Source organism: Tenrec ecaudatus, chromosome 9 (genome assembly GCF_050624435.1).
Source record: "Tenrec ecaudatus isolate mTenEca1 chromosome 9, mTenEca1.hap1, whole genome shotgun sequence".
Lineage (NCBI taxonomy): Eukaryota > Metazoa > Chordata > Mammalia > Afrosoricida > Tenrecidae > Tenrec > Tenrec ecaudatus.
This window is the reverse complement of record NC_134538.1, coordinates 49,172,598-49,188,111: the sequence shown is the minus strand read 5'-3', so window position 1 is coordinate 49,188,111 and position 15,514 is coordinate 49,172,598. Positions and strand designations below refer to the sequence as shown.

Here is a 15,514-nt window from a genome sequence, read left to right as displayed (position 1 = left end):
ATTTTAAAGGACAACATCAGCACGTCTGACTGCCCAAATTTAAACACAGAACCATGAGAGACATGATGCACGACTTAACAAACGTGCAAAGCAGAAAGAACGCCTCTAAAATAAGAAACATGTAACTCAAAAAGGGTAGCAATTGACAATTCAAAGTTGACAAAAAGCACAACCTGCCTGTAAACATTTTTAAAGATATTCAAAAGAATGAACATTTAAAAGAGCATTCTCATTCTGAAAAATTGATATAAAAATGTTAAAACATTAATTGGGCCTGATTTTAAGTTTCATACCAGTTGGAGTAAGTAATGAACCCCTTCAGATACAATGGAATGTAAAACAATAAACACTTTTGGAGGCTAAGATGAAACTACCAATTAATGGGTGTGCATTTTCAGCCAACCAGGATACTTGTAGCAACTGTCTTACAGACTGACAAAAGCAAGTTGCAGTACTCTAACAATGTGCTTCTTAGAGCCCTTTATGTCGCATTAACGATTGGAAACAGTCCAACTGACAATCAATAGGAGACGGGTTGGATAAACTGTGGAACAGTCAAATAAAGGAATAATCGCTAGTCAAGAGGGAAAAAGGAGGGAAAAAAGAACTGTGTAGAGTTGATGTTCACAAAGCAGTTACTGCTTAAGCGGGGGTCTGAGGGGGGGGGCGGTTTCAGGGTGGTTTATAGAGAAAAAAATGTCCTAGTTGCAAACTTAAGAGCATTCTGTTCTGATGGCCTCTGCCCAGTATCCTAGGCCAGAATGGAAGGTTTTAAGCAAGCACTCTCTCTTCATCTGGATTTGTCACTGAACTCCTTTGCGAAAGATTATGGTGCCAGGAAGGTTTAAAGGAGACCTGGTGGTACAGAGGTTATGCGCCGTACAGAGGTTACTGCTAACCGAAAGGTCAGCTGTCTGAAACCATCGGAAGAAGGGCGAAGCTTTCTAGACCCTTAGAGAGAAAAGTCTGTTTGGCCTTATAGAGAAACATGGTCTCTAACCTAAAAAATAGAGATACCCTCTTGGAACCCACAGGGGCAGCTCTACTCTGTCCTCTGGGACTGATATGAGTCAGCATCAGCTCAATGGCCGTGAGTTTGGTTTTTTTGGTGGAAGGTTTAAAAAGTCAATATGGAAATGAAGGCAGGCCCAATTTTGTCCGCATCAGAAGACTGGATGACGCAAAGGAATCTTGTTTAGTCGTAAGTGGAAATGGAGTTCTGATCAGCGTCCATCACGGGCGAATCTTAAAACCACTATGGATGCGGAGTGAGTAAGTCAATCGCTAAAAGGCGATTTTTGCCTGGTCCCACCCAGAGGAGGCAAACATTAGTAAGTGGTGGTCAGCAGCTAGAAGGGGGGAGTGGGGGGTTATTGCTGAGGAGAGAGACTTCTGCATAGGGTGATGGGAAGCATTTGGAAATGAATGCTGTTAGTGAATGTAAATAATGCCGCTGAAGTATATGCCTTAAAACAGCAGTTCTCAACCTGTGGGTCGCAACCCCTTTGGGGGTCAAACGACCCTTTCACCAGGGTCGCCTGATTCATAACAGTGGCAAAATTACAGTGATGAAGTAGCAACGGAAATAATTTTGTGGTTGGGGTCACCACAACATGAGGAACTGTATTAAAAGGTCGCAGCATTAGGATGGTTGAGAGCTGCTGCCTTAAAATGACTGAAATGATGTTTTGTTAAATATATGTTCTACCCCAAGGAAAAAATGAAATGAAATTAATTAAACATATTACTAACACATGTGTACGCTGTGTGCATTTGTATCCGTCATAGAGCCTATCTGTTCTCTTGTTTATGAGGATCCTTGAAATGTTTAAGAGACTCAGATCACCTAAATATTTATGTGTTAGAGCTACAAAAATTTTTTTAACTGCCGAGGAAAATTGTTTTGGATATTTGTATGCCTGTCTCAGTAGAAGTGGATCTGAAATTTTAAAGAAGCTGATGTGCTGTGTTCCTGATGACTGACTGAAATGTCTCTGTAATTTGCATAATCATTTACATCATGTTAAATGTTTAAGGGTGTAACCTATTAAACTTATGAATTAATGAAATCTAATGAAAATTATTTCTATAGTGGGAGAGAGAGTAGGCCTATACCCACGAGCCCATATAGGTTTGATAAAGGATATTTCTACATGTGCACTTACCGGTGCTGCAATTACATCCATGAATGTGGTAGAATATACAAGGGGCAGTGTAACAAAATCTTCCTAGACATAACCAACTACCTTGAGAGGGTGAGGCCTTGGGCCTGGTGGCTCACCACCATGGTCTTGGGGCATACCAAAGTCAATTGGCAAACCATAGCCCACAGAGACAATGCTCTGCACCTTGCTTTTGTGAGTATAGGGCCCTAAACGCTCATGAGTGGCTTTCTAAGATGCCTTGTCTGGCCAAAGGATAGTGAATGTCACTTAAGATGCATGGAAATAATTAGTCCAGTGTGCTAATGGATCATGTGAACATCAACCTCCATGACCCGAGACCAGAAATTGCTTTGAAAAGGATCTCGTTAGAACGACTGAAAAGAGTGAGGGAATAAAATGTGGAACAAAACATAAAATCATAGAAAAGACCAGGCCTCCTGGGAGGATAGAGATGGATAGATCACCCAAGACGAGGGGCCTTAGTCACCCTCCAGGTCTGGAGCTGAACTCACCCCTGTGATTGGATTGTGTGTCAACTGGGCTACCAACTCTCACAATCAAGCAAGCTGGCCTCGGCCCTGTGTTACCATGATGCTAGCCCTCGTGGTTTGTGATGGATGTTGACTGGAAGAAGAAGAGAAGGTAGATAATAGGGATAAGGAGGAGAAAAATGTCTCTAGTTACATTCTCATCCTTATGCAATCTATTGATGTTTCCCCCCATTTATTCTCTTGGTAAGATTTGATTTTATGGATTTCCAAACCAACCATTCTTGACGTCATTTACTGAGTCTATCTTTTTGTTATATTTTCTATCTCATTAATCTCTCTATTTATCTGTACTAATTTCTTCCTTCTACCTAGCATTGTTCAACTTGGTTTTTTCCACCCCTAGCTTCTTGCCTTGAGTAATTCATTTTCTCCCAGGGTTAATTTTATATTAAGTGTATTTAAGAATTCACCATTTAAGGTTCTGCTGTGTATAATTCTGTCATTCACAATTACAATCTATAACTGTACTTTTCATTTCCAATTTTCAAACTAAGAATCATTTTTACATAGTTTAAATTGTGAAAAGCCTAGAACTGAAAGAATGTTAGGTCTTTCTTGTGATCACAGAATCTGGTCTCTATCATTTTACTTTTGGAAATCTAATGAGTTACACCCCTCACTCCACCACCTAGTTTTTGGCCTAGTATGTGACTGGCGATTGTAATTGTTCCATGGATATATGAAAAGTAATGTGCATTCTCTATTTGGGAAATGTAAATGTCATCATCTATTTATAATCAAGTTATTAATTTTATTTATACAAATACTCCATAAGGCTTTTTAGTTTTTGTTAATTATTCTTTTGTTAGCAAGGTATGTGACATCTTCTACTCTAATTGTTGTCAATTGTCCATACATAGTAGCTTTTAACTTACATATTTAGGTGTTATATTATTGGTCCATAATCACTCATAATGGCGAGAATGTTCTAATAGACTAAATAACTGTATCCTTACACAATTTTATACTCCTTTTCAATTCAGTGCTTTTTTGCATTGAATTTACCTGATGTGACTCCTATTTCCCCATTTTGTATGGTTACATTTGCCATGGAATATTTTTTTCTACCATTTCTGTGTCATGTATTAGGACAGCCAAACCCCAGCTAGTTCATCTCGCTCCAAAAAAGTCCTTAAATCTTTGGATGTACTTATCATGCTTTCCCATGATTTTCACTCACTGCTGTTTTATGACTAGGTTTTTATTTCTATATTTCTCTGGTTCTATGCTAAGAACTGGGAAAACAGAAAGGGTAATAAAGATGGGCCTCACTCCATCAACTTCAACCCAAATTCTGAAATGTGCTTTTAAATTTTAATGGACTTATTTTGTGAGTTATAAATTAAATATATCTAAAAACATCCAGGTATAAAAATACGTTTTAGGTATGTAAATGATGTCCAAATGTCGTCATATCCTACAATTTTCAGGAATCCACTTTGGTGAGAGCAAAATCAAACCTGCGTTTAACTCCTCAAGGCACTTACAGTTTTAGAAATGTAACAGAACGCATCCAGAGGAAACAGGGAGCATAGCCGGGGATCACGGCCTCCTGGAGAGAGCACTCCCCAAGCCACCCCCTGGAGCACTCCATAACCTCCCAACATCTCTATTACGTCACGTTGCCACAAAGCTCAACCTGAGGGCACGTACTTTGCTCGACATCCTCTCACTCTCGGCCGAGCAGTCTAGGTATTAAAGCAATGATATGTTACAGAGTCCAAGACAATTGAGGAAGTTGGGTAAAATTGATGATCTCAGTTCCCCGTCCACCTACACTTAACCTTCACAATCAACAGGGCAGCACTCTTTGGGGTGGACTGCAACCGTTTCGGTACCAGCCCCAGCCTCTTTCCCCACAGGTTTTCAGTCATTCATTTTGCATTATTCCCACAAGAGTCATGCGAGGAATGCCCAGTTCACATCAGTATCCTCGTGTGACAGTTCAGAAAAGATGAAGTAGCTCGCCCAAGTTCACACCGCTAGTTCTACCAGCAGACGCAGGATAAAAGTTACGTTGTGCACTCCTAAAACACACGGGAAACAGACCCAGAATGCTCCTGAGTTCATCTTTATAGAGTTAAAGAGTCTTACCCCAAATGCATCTTGGTTCTCCAAGAGGCAATTACTTAGGCCTTTCCTGGTGGCAATTAAGATTACCCATCTTTTGAGCATCTCAGCTTCTTTCCACTAGAGGGAACCAGGGTCCAAGTTAGCCACTTCCTGTCTCCCTGAAGCTGCGGAGACTGGATGTGGAATTATTTGAAGGGTTCATTTCAGCTGGGAATTGGGAAGAGTGCCCTTTGGAATTCCTTATGCATGTGTCTGTTTCAGCATCCTAAATTATAGCGCATTCCACAGTGAAAGCCAATTTGGATGGAAACGTTCTCTTACCTTTTCCATGTTGAGAAATTCACTATCTAGTTTCGTCCCTTCAGTACCGCTTAGTTTTTCGCTAATGAGCTGCAGGGGGAAAAAATTGCATTGTATCAATATTTCTCTCTTTTTTTGTATAATTATTTCTTTTACAGTTTTTTAACCTAAATGATTTTTAAAACAAAAAAGATTCCACTTTTTAAAAACCAAGTCCCTTTTAAAAAAGATAATTACTGGAGAGGATCAACATGCGTTTATTTTGCAGTTTGACACTGCCAGCGTGCCGAGGGAGGACGCTGACGCTCTCTACTCTCATAAAGATTCACAGGCTCAGAAACCAACAGGGCAGTTAGTTCTACCTTGTCTTATGAGGCTCACTGCAAGTCGGAATAGTCTCCGTAGCAATGAGTTGAGTTTTTATTTTTTTTAATTATGTGTAGCATGAGCCCTGGTGGCACTGTGGATTAGACATTGGACTGCTGACTTTAAGGTCAGCAGTTCAAATCTATCAATCGCTTCATGGGAGAAACATGAGGCTTTCCACTCCTGTAAAGATGTACAGCCTCAGAAACCCTATATAGTTAAGGTCACTAGGAGTCAAGACGGCTCGGCTCGGCCTGAGGTAGGCTCACTATGTGTAAGGTACATGGTAGGTACTCTACAAGTAACACAGAAACATAAGACAGGCTCCTTACTGTCCAGAAGTACACAGCCCAGGGCAGTTAATAACTAAACATACAACCAAAATACTAGAGAGGAACAATATGAAAATGCGAGCAGTATTGAATATTCTAACAATTTCTCTGAATATGGAAATTATTATAAACATCCTAAGGGGTCAGTAATTCAGTGGTGACTGGGGGGATTCTGAGAGATCATAGCATGGGGTGGAGGAAGGGAAGCATCTGGACCTGTTTCCTAAGGGGCGCTTCAACAGGCGAGCTGAACGAAAGACCTTCCCGGGTGAAGCAGCATGACGCGAAGACCCCCCACCCCGACCCCCCCCACCCCACCCCAGCAAGAGTGTGCACCGCAGGGCTTCTCCGCCTTGCCTGGGCATACCTGCAGGGGACAGTACTCTTGGCGGTGCCTTCTGTGGTGTTGAGGGGCCATCCTATGTGTTTTAAGGTGTTTGGCAGCCTCTCTGGTCTATCAGCTGCCAGTAGCACCACCCCCACTCCCAGGTGAGACAACCAGAATTGTCTTCAGACATTGCCAAATGCCTCCAGACTAGAGGAACGAAGCTCTTTCTGATTGTAAAACACTGATGGAGGGCAATGTACTCAAGAAAGATCATGGAATTTGGTTTCATGGTAATCACTCGCACTCAAGGGACAACGAAGGAAAGTTAAATCCGAAAGGCAGGGAAGGGCCAAGTCACACTCCTGAGTGCCAAGCTCCCGGGCATGACTGAGGAGTCTCTAAAGATTCTTCTTGGAACGTGATGCAGTCAGAAACCTTTTGTGGAAGGCAACTCTGGCACTGCTTTGTGTTGGATTAGGGAACAAGGAGAATAGAAAGGAAGAAAAACGATTAAATCTCTAAGAATGGACATCATCAACATGCATTGTTCATAGCTTTAAAATCTTTATATGAAGATAAAAATCAGTACTAAAGCGGGTACCATCAACGGAGGAGCTCTGGTGGCATCGTGGTTACACATTGGGCTACAATCCGAGAGGTCGGCAGTTCAAAACCACCAGCCACTCTGTGGGAGGAGGATGGGCTTTCTACTCCGGTTAATGGTGACAGTCTTGGACACTCACAGGGGCAGTTCTACCCGGTCCCATAGGGTCGCTATGAGTCGGCCTCCATTTGCTTTGGAGTTATCACTTAATGGTAAAAGACCTGTGGCTTGGTTTAAATCCATGGGTGGTGTCCTGCTACTATTGGAGTCATGAGGGTAAGTCAAAAAGTATTGCTACCTGGGATCCAGTTCATCGATGCAAACATTCCGAACAAAACATGTCTAAGGGTGTCTCTGTGAGCAGTGGATGGCTGCAGACAAAAATCTCGCAGTAAGACACTTGTCGCAGCCTCGTTCGAGACTTGAAAAGGATCCAGTCACACCAGGGGCTTCCAAGGGGTTCTCCTGAGCCAGTTCCATGAATGGCAGTGAGGCCAGCTCAGGAGTGTATCCAAAGGGAACATCTTTCGGGAATCCAAAGAGAATTCCACATACTGATAGCTTTCCTTAAAGGGCAAAGGATGATCATGGAGGCTGATTATGAAAATGTTGTCAGGAAATTTAAAAAGGCATAGATTTGGGGAGTGGGGTCGGGGGGGGGGGCAGGAAAGTTGTACCAAAGAATTTTTTCCATCATGACAATGCGCCTGCTCGTGCTTTTAAAGTAGCAAGGGCCGTCCTGTGAGAACCTCACTGGGGAACCTTTGCCTGATCCAGCCCTGGTCTGGCCCCTGCAAGCTTCTCTTTGTTTCCCAAACTCGAAGGACACGGCAAAGGAGAATGAGTGGAGCCCCCCACGGACTTTTCTTTCAGGTTTCTTCCACGTTTCTTCCAGGAAGAAGTGGAATCACCACCTTCGGAAGTGGACGGACCCAGATGGAGACTATGTCCAGAAATGAGAGCCTCACATTCAAGATTTTATTGCAGAAAGGTTCCTACAGTTTGGTAGCAATCCTTTTTGACTAACTCTTACGTAATCATCGATAAGAAGTAACATCAATGAAGAAAGACCGTATTTAACTTATTTTGAACTGTGCCAAGAAATTATTTATAGAGCGTGGATATGGAGACAATAAAAATGGCCACAACTCTCCATCTCCCTTGTTTGTACCAATTCCACCCATCCAAAGTTAAGAATCTACTCTTTCACCCACGGAGACTGGATTGGTCTTGATGTTTTTTTGGCTCCTAGAAGGTGGCAGAAGGCACTGCCTGCCAGTCTTGGGCCTTGCGTGTGTCCACTCCCTCCCTTGGAATCCCGATGCCACTATACGAACAAACCCAGGCTAGCCTGTTGGATGACAATAGAGATATGTGACCAGCTGAGGCCCAGAATTCGAGCCAACTAGGTGAGTTGAAGCTGACCAGATGCACGGTCAATAAGAAAACAGGTAAAACAAGAAAAACCCCAGCTGAGGCCAGCCTACTGGAATAACTCACAGAAGCATGAGCTAGCTACTAAGTAGCTCAGCCTTTTAGGAGTATGAGACATCCCTTGCATATAGTGACTAAGAGCGCAGGTGCTGAGAATGAATGGTCACAATTCTCTCCCCCTCGCTCAAGAGTCTGTATCTCCACCCCATGCTCTCAGCCTGGGCCTGTGAACTTGTTTCAGCAGACAGAAAAGAGCCTGGGTCTTACAAACCTATGGGTGCTTCCACTTACCCTCCCTAACCTCTGCTAGCACCCTGTGAACAAACCCAGTCTAGCTTGTTGGAGAGTGACATGCCAGCGGCCCAGTCACCCTCATCCTGACAAGCCGAGCCACCTAGCTGACCTGAAGTTCTTATTTTTCAGGCCTGGTGTTGTAAAGTCAGAGAGGATTCTCCTAATGCCTTCATCCAAGTGATAACCTTCAATGGGAACAACCAAGACCCCCACTGTCCCACACCGGGAAGTGTTGTACACAGGTATATCCATCAGCCAAGCTCTCTAAACATTGTTGTTGTTGTTCAGTACAGAAATCTTTAAAATACTGGATGTTGGGAGCAAAAAGAACCAATATTTTTAGGAGAATCGAGTGAAAATAACAAAGACTCTCTCCACAAAAGAACTCCCTATTTTGTTGCCTTGGTAAAATGCAAAAATGAGCACAATTCTCTGCAGTCCCTCCCATCACGAAGCGGTGCCTAATCATTGCCAGCCACTGCCACCAGAGACTCTATAGAAGTCCTGCTCCACAGGGGGCGAAGGTGGCACTGAATGTCAAATTCTCAATGGGTGTCTGACGTTCTGAAGCCGTTGAGGCTAGATCTCAGTAACCCTAAAACTATGACTTTTAGATAGCATTGAAACTTTAAACCTGAAACCCAAACTATGCTCACCCCCCAAAAAATATTTTTTGAATCAAGAATAAGTACCTTGTTTGAATCAAATATAATAAGGATCTCTCCCGTGAGAATTGTGCTTTGAAAAAGGACTATGCATGCAGTAGATGAGAAGCTGGAGGGTAGTTACGTGCAGTGAATGAAGGTGAGAATGTAATCAACATCGTTGATTATTCTCAATATCAGCAATCAATACCGCTGAGCTGTACTGTGACAATGGTCGCCATGTAAGACTGTGTCTGTTTGCCCCCAAATCGCAAACATCAAGAAGTAGAGCCTTTTTCTCCAACTGTGACTTGCATGGAGACCCAGCGGAAAACGGTTTAAGCAACACCATGTGAGCACTGTGCATGCACTTCAATATAAAGATGTTTAAGAGCCCTCTGCCCACTCTCTGAGGTCCATTAATACCACAACCTCATGAATAAGCCTGGGCTAGCTGCTGAAGGCGCTATTTGTGGTCCACTAGTAGAATTCTCATCTTGCATGTGGGAGACCCAGGGTCAATTCCTGGCCAGTGTCCCTCTGGTGCAGTCAGTATCTGTCTGTCAGTGGAGGCTTGCATGTGGCTACAATGCTGAACAGATTTTTGCATTTCCCAGGCTCAGATGGTGTAGAAGGAAAGGCCTGGTGCCCATTTCTAATAATCAGCCAGCGACATCCCTATGGGTCATAATGGTCCAATCCACAACCAATCTTTGTAGAGCCATTGAGGCTAGTCAAACTTCCAAAACTACTGGCCTGAGATCATCTTTAAACATTAAGCGTTTCATTCCATTGTACGTGGGATGGACATGATTTGGATGCCTACTAGATAGCAGCTAACCACTGCCTGTTGGAGCATAAAGACCAATTACCAAACACAAAAGTCCAGTCCATGGCCAGCAAGTGAGGTCTGACTCATGGTGAGCCCAAGCATGGCAGAGCAGAACCTCTGCATACGGGTTTTCATGGCCATGATCACCAGGCCTTCTGCTAAGTCCCTGCTGAATGTCTTTAAACTCTCAACCTTCTGGTCAGTAACTGAGCACCTAAATGTCTGTGCCACTGAAGGTCCTGAAAAACCACTTAGAGCAGAGATAAGCCATCCACCACCACCACCCACCCCAGCTTACCTGGCACCTGACCACTAACACATGAGGCTACCCTCCATCAGCCAGGGATCACCAGACGCAGCCAGGGAGCCTTGCCCAAAAAATTATGAACTAAAACTAAATACATGGCTTGAATTCTCAACCACTTGCTTAGGAATACTTTTTCTTTTTTTTAAGCAAGCACAAATTGACATTAAAAAAAACTCACTGCCACTAAGTCGATGCTGACTGACTCATCGCATCCCTACAGGACAGGGTAGAATTGCCACTGTGAGTTTCCGAAATGACGAACTGTTTGCGAAAGTAAAAGAAAACTGTCTTTCTCCTGAGGATCCGCTGGTGGCTTCAAACTACTGACCCTGCAGATTGCAGTCCAACACATAACCACTACGCCATCAGGACCACTCTCCAATTGATACAGTGTGTCTAATTCCAAAGGTTTGCTGGAAAGCCTGACATCAAAATGTAGAGCGATTTTAAAAGATCTATTTGAAAAACTCCTTTAGCATTGGCAGTAAGATCGGAAGCCTCCTTACTCTGAAAGGTTTTCACGTATGGGTTTTACAGAATCAAAGTGTCTCGTAGAAGGGGAGGTTTTCGCCCCCCTTTCAAGAATGGAAACGGTGAGATGACTGCTGCTTGCCTGTCTGAAAGGAGACAACAATACAGAGCTCTTGTTCTCAACCCGACTCACAGATATGCGTTAGGGCCATTTTTCATGAATTCCCCAGTGAGTTTAGCTATGTTGATACAGTAAGTGCAAATGCACACAAGACATTATTTAGACCATTACACCATACTCGACAATTCACCATTGAACAAATATTGGTAAGAGTCTACTATGTGCAACGTACCATGATAGGTCCTTGAGATATAAAGATGAAAAATATAGGTCTGATCCCTGCAGGGTCTGTAGGGTGTGCAATTACCTTTACATTAAAATTTTAACACGTGTCCCTAGTTCCTGGAAGGTGGTCTCTGGACCCTTGTCATTTCCCCAGTGACAGCAGTGTTTGCTATTCATTGGGGGATTTCAAATCGTACCTGACAGGTTATGCTGACAGGTGAGACTCTTGGGTGGGGGCGCTTGCCAGGCCAGAAAGACAGGCTTCAGCCCACCTCATGTGACTATCTTTTCCTTCAGGATATCCCGGGCAGATGTTCCTGCAGACCTAGTCAGTAAGCTTGAAATTCAGAGTAGATACAGATAGCTATGATCCAAATCATTGTTGTTGCCGTTGTTGTTGGTGTTGTTGTTGTTAGGTCTCACAGTGTTTTGTTCTGTGGTACATTAGGTCTCAATAAGCCAGGACCAAATCAATAGCACCTAACAACAATCCCAAGGAACCCACTCAAAGAAAAAAATGAATAAGAAATAGCACAGTGCTTTACCTAAAAATATTAAATATTAGCTATGTAATATTCAGGCTAATTGAGAGATTCCTATATATGTATATGATAAGCACCCCAGGATAAAAAGCAAAATATAGGGGATGGAATATTCTAAAAGACAATAGTTTTCCCACCCCTAAAATTGGAGGTATGAAACCATAGATGGAAGGTACTCTCGAGTAGTAAGATAGATATGCATTCCCACCAAGATGCATCAAGAAATCAAGAGTAACATATTCTAAAAGTGCTATAAAGAAGGGGAGGGAAAACCAAAGCTACAATAAGACCCACAGCAGATTGCTCGTCGGCAACAGTAAATGTCTGGAGACAATGAAGTATGAGCTTCCAAATGTCGAGAAGAAATTAACTGGCATCTCGAATGTTGTGCTGCCCTAAACCATTGGTTAAGAAAGGGGACAACATTAAAAATGATGTTCATGGGGGTTTTCATCAAGGAAATAAAAAATGAACCAAGAGGAAAAATATGTGCCACCACAAGGAACAATGGTGACAGCTAACATCGACAGGAAATGTAACTGTTGATGAAAAACAAGTAAGGAAGCAAAAAATCATATATCTGAGTTCACAGAAAGAAAATACTTAAACCTCAAGCAATAACCATGGGCTAGGAACAAGACAGGGTGTTCTGTGGACGTTTGGAGCATGACAGGGTGCGGAGTCCCAATGGCGTAGTAGGTAATGCCTGCCTACATGCAAGGTTGGCAACTGCAACCTACCAGGTGCTCCTCGGGAGAAAGATAGCCTTCCCGCTCCCAGAAAGATCTGGAGCAGCAGAGACCCAGGGGAGCAGCCCTGCTTTGCCCTGTAGGATCCCTGTGAGTCAGAATCTACCTGCCGGCAAAGAGCTGGAGAAGGGAAGAAACCCTAGCGCGCAGGAATTAAGGGTCTAGCTGCTAACTGAAAGACTGACGCTTTCAAATCACCAACAGTTCTGCGAGAGAACGATGTGGCAATCTGCTTCCATAGAAAGTACAGCCTTGAAAGGCGGTTTTACTTGATCACTGTGGGGCTTGGCTGTCTTTCTTGTGAAGGTTCAGGTGAGCTCAGACGGAGGTGAGACATGCACACCACTTTCCTTGTCAAAACAATGCAAGGTGCATATCTGGATTGTGTAATACTACATATATTACAGCATACTACCCATCTTGGCACAGCGGTTAAAAACAAACAAACAATGGCTTCCAATCCAAAGGGAAGCAAGGACAAAGAGGAGAGGGCACAAAGGGCTGTGAATAGACAGCAATTCTGTTGTCTGTGTTGCGGTGTCATCGAGTCAAGCCCTGTGTTGTGGAGCAGAATCATCCCACGTGGTTTCCTGAACTGCGATCTGAATAAGAGCAGAGCATGAGGGCTTTTCTCCCACCGGTGCCCCTGGTGGGTTCCAGCCCCCAACCTGTCAGTTAGCAGCTGAGAGAAGCAGAGCTACTTACAATGACAAGAATACAGCTCCACAGATCAGCAGTCATTATCTATGTAAATGGATTGAATTGGACATTTTAAGGAATCCATTATTAGACTGCAGTGTTTAGATCTGGCTGGATGCTGTTTCTAAGAGATACACCTGAAACAAACGCATACAGAGAGATTTCAAAAACAAATGGATACAATACAGGTAAGGGAAAATACTACTCGAATAGCACTGGTCGTAATCATATCAGACATGCGAGACTCCAAGGCAGTGGTTCGCAGCCTTCCTAATGCCGTGACCTTTCAATACAGCTCCTCATGTTGTGGTGACTCCCCAACCATAACATTATTTGCTACTTATTTAAAAGTAAGTATTGCTACTTCATAACTGTAACTTTGCTACTGTTATGAATCAGGCGAGCCCTGTGAAAGGGTCGTTCAATCCCCAAAGGGGTCGTGACCCACAGGTTAAGACCTGCTGCTCTAAGGCAAATTCATTCATAAGTATAGAAACTCAATCAAAAAAATAAAATAGAACAAGTCACCCCCAAAAATGCAATAATGGCCGTGCATCCACCTTACGGTATGAATGAATGCTTTCTTTGATAAGAATCAGCACAACGCTATTTACTCTGCCTGGGAATTAAAAGATGTCCCAAATAGCCACCTCTTAGAAACTGATATCGCTCCATCATCTGACGTCAGCCACGACTCCTCTCCTCAGGATTCTCCCTGTAGCCTTTGCGTTCCATAACTTGCTGCAACACCTTACAGAACTTACGAACTGTCAAAGAAATGGCTCCTGGTGGCAGAGGCTGGCAAGTTCCAAATCCGTAGGTCAGGAGTTTAAGTTGGGGGCCTTTCCTGACACACGCTATGGCAGAGGCTGACAAACTCAAATCAGCAAGTCAGACTAACAGAGCCTGCTACCTTAAGAACTGGAGATCAGATAATGTGGGGGGAGGTCAGATCCTTACAGACATCTTCCCTGCAGGCAGTCCCTGCCAGACTGCTGTCTCCCCACACCACAGGGATGGGCCTGCTCCCTGCTGCTGGAGACAATGGATTAATGGTCTCTATCAGTTGAGCCAGGGAACAGACCAAACAGATCTGTGGCATCCAAGGTTAGGCTGCCATCCTGTATCTAGGATCCGCCCATCTTGCCACATGTATACCCCCAATCCCTCCTCTTCCTATTACATGGATACCCCTAAATCACCTCCTCCCATTACTGTATTACCTATAGTATAACCCCTTTCTGTCACGTATGTCTTCACCTGTTATTAGGGGGCTTGCATGTCCCCAGTGTTGGCTAGCATTAAAGATTCTCTCTCCCCCTCCACGTGGACCACCAAGTGGAACTGAGGTGAGCATGCTACCACGAATTGTGTCTGACTCCATTTATTTCTATATTTCTCTTCTATCTCTCATGCTCTATAACTTTACTATGATCTTTACTTATTATCGCTGTACAATTGCGCCTACTGGACCCGTAATGATGTGTTAGGGGCTGGCTTCCCCTGACAAAATAATAAAGAACCATTTGTAGGATCGAGAGGGAGAGAGGAAACTTTTGCCAGTAGTGGGTTGTACATTGGTGAGTGTGTGTGTGTGTAACAGAACATATCCTCAATGAAATTCCCCCTACTTGAGCAAAGTGGTACAAGGGTGTGATCTGACTGGAGTGGTCAGGGTGGTGACTAGAGTATGGGTGGTGATGGAGTCTCACATTCTAATAAGACTCAAAATGCATCGCACCCTAAGCTTCCTCCCTAAACCTAACAATGTAACAGCTAACTCCCAAATGGAACCATCACCACAGGCTTTGAGGTGAGGATTTACGATGCATCACAGAATGGAAGATAATTACATCAGATCACAAAATGGAGGGCAATTACATCAAACCAATAAATGGAAGATAACTACACCGCTATATAACTGCCCAATTACATCATTACAAAATTGCCAAACCACTGAATGTTTTGGCACAGACAACTTGACATATAACCTTAACACAGACTCAATATCTGTATTAGCAAGCTGTCCAACCCCATAATTCCAGCCAATCACCATTCAGGAGTCGCATAGACTATGACTAGAAGCACCACATTAAGTAATTCACTTCATTGTAGAGTATTGCCTTAAAATATATAAAACAAAACAAAAGCTACTTTAGTAGCTTTTAACACAACTCTATCAGAAAACTAACAAACACAATAAATGAATAAAAAATTGTAAAGGATTTGATTACTTTAATCACCAAATTAAGAAACTTGATCACATGTGTGCCTATACATATATATTTCTCTATCCAATTAATACAAAATGTCTATTCTTCACAAATACACATAAAGCATTACAAACATGATCGTATATTAAGTCATAAAATCATGTTGAACATGTTCTTAAGGCTATAATGCAGTCAAATTGGATATTGATAATAAAAATAAGTAATATGCCAGAATTTCAGAAATTGGTCTTAAGCAGCAATGAA

The 15,514-nt window shown here is 43.0% G+C and overlaps 1 protein-coding gene across 1 annotated transcript in view; it reads right to left on the bottom strand.

The window, feature by feature from the left end:
- SH3GL3 (SH3 domain containing GRB2 like 3, endophilin A3) overlaps positions 1 to 5,176 on the bottom strand; it is a 64,389-nt gene extending 59,213 nt beyond the window's left edge. Inside the window, exon 1 of the mRNA XM_075557491.1 lies at positions 5,111 to 5,176. Within this exon, the coding sequence (XP_075413606.1) occupies positions 5,111 to 5,119 (9 nt within the window). The 5' untranslated portion in view covers positions 5,120 to 5,176. The remainder of the gene's footprint in view (positions 1 to 5,110) is intronic.
- Positions 5,177 to 15,514: the final 10,338 nt, after the last annotated feature.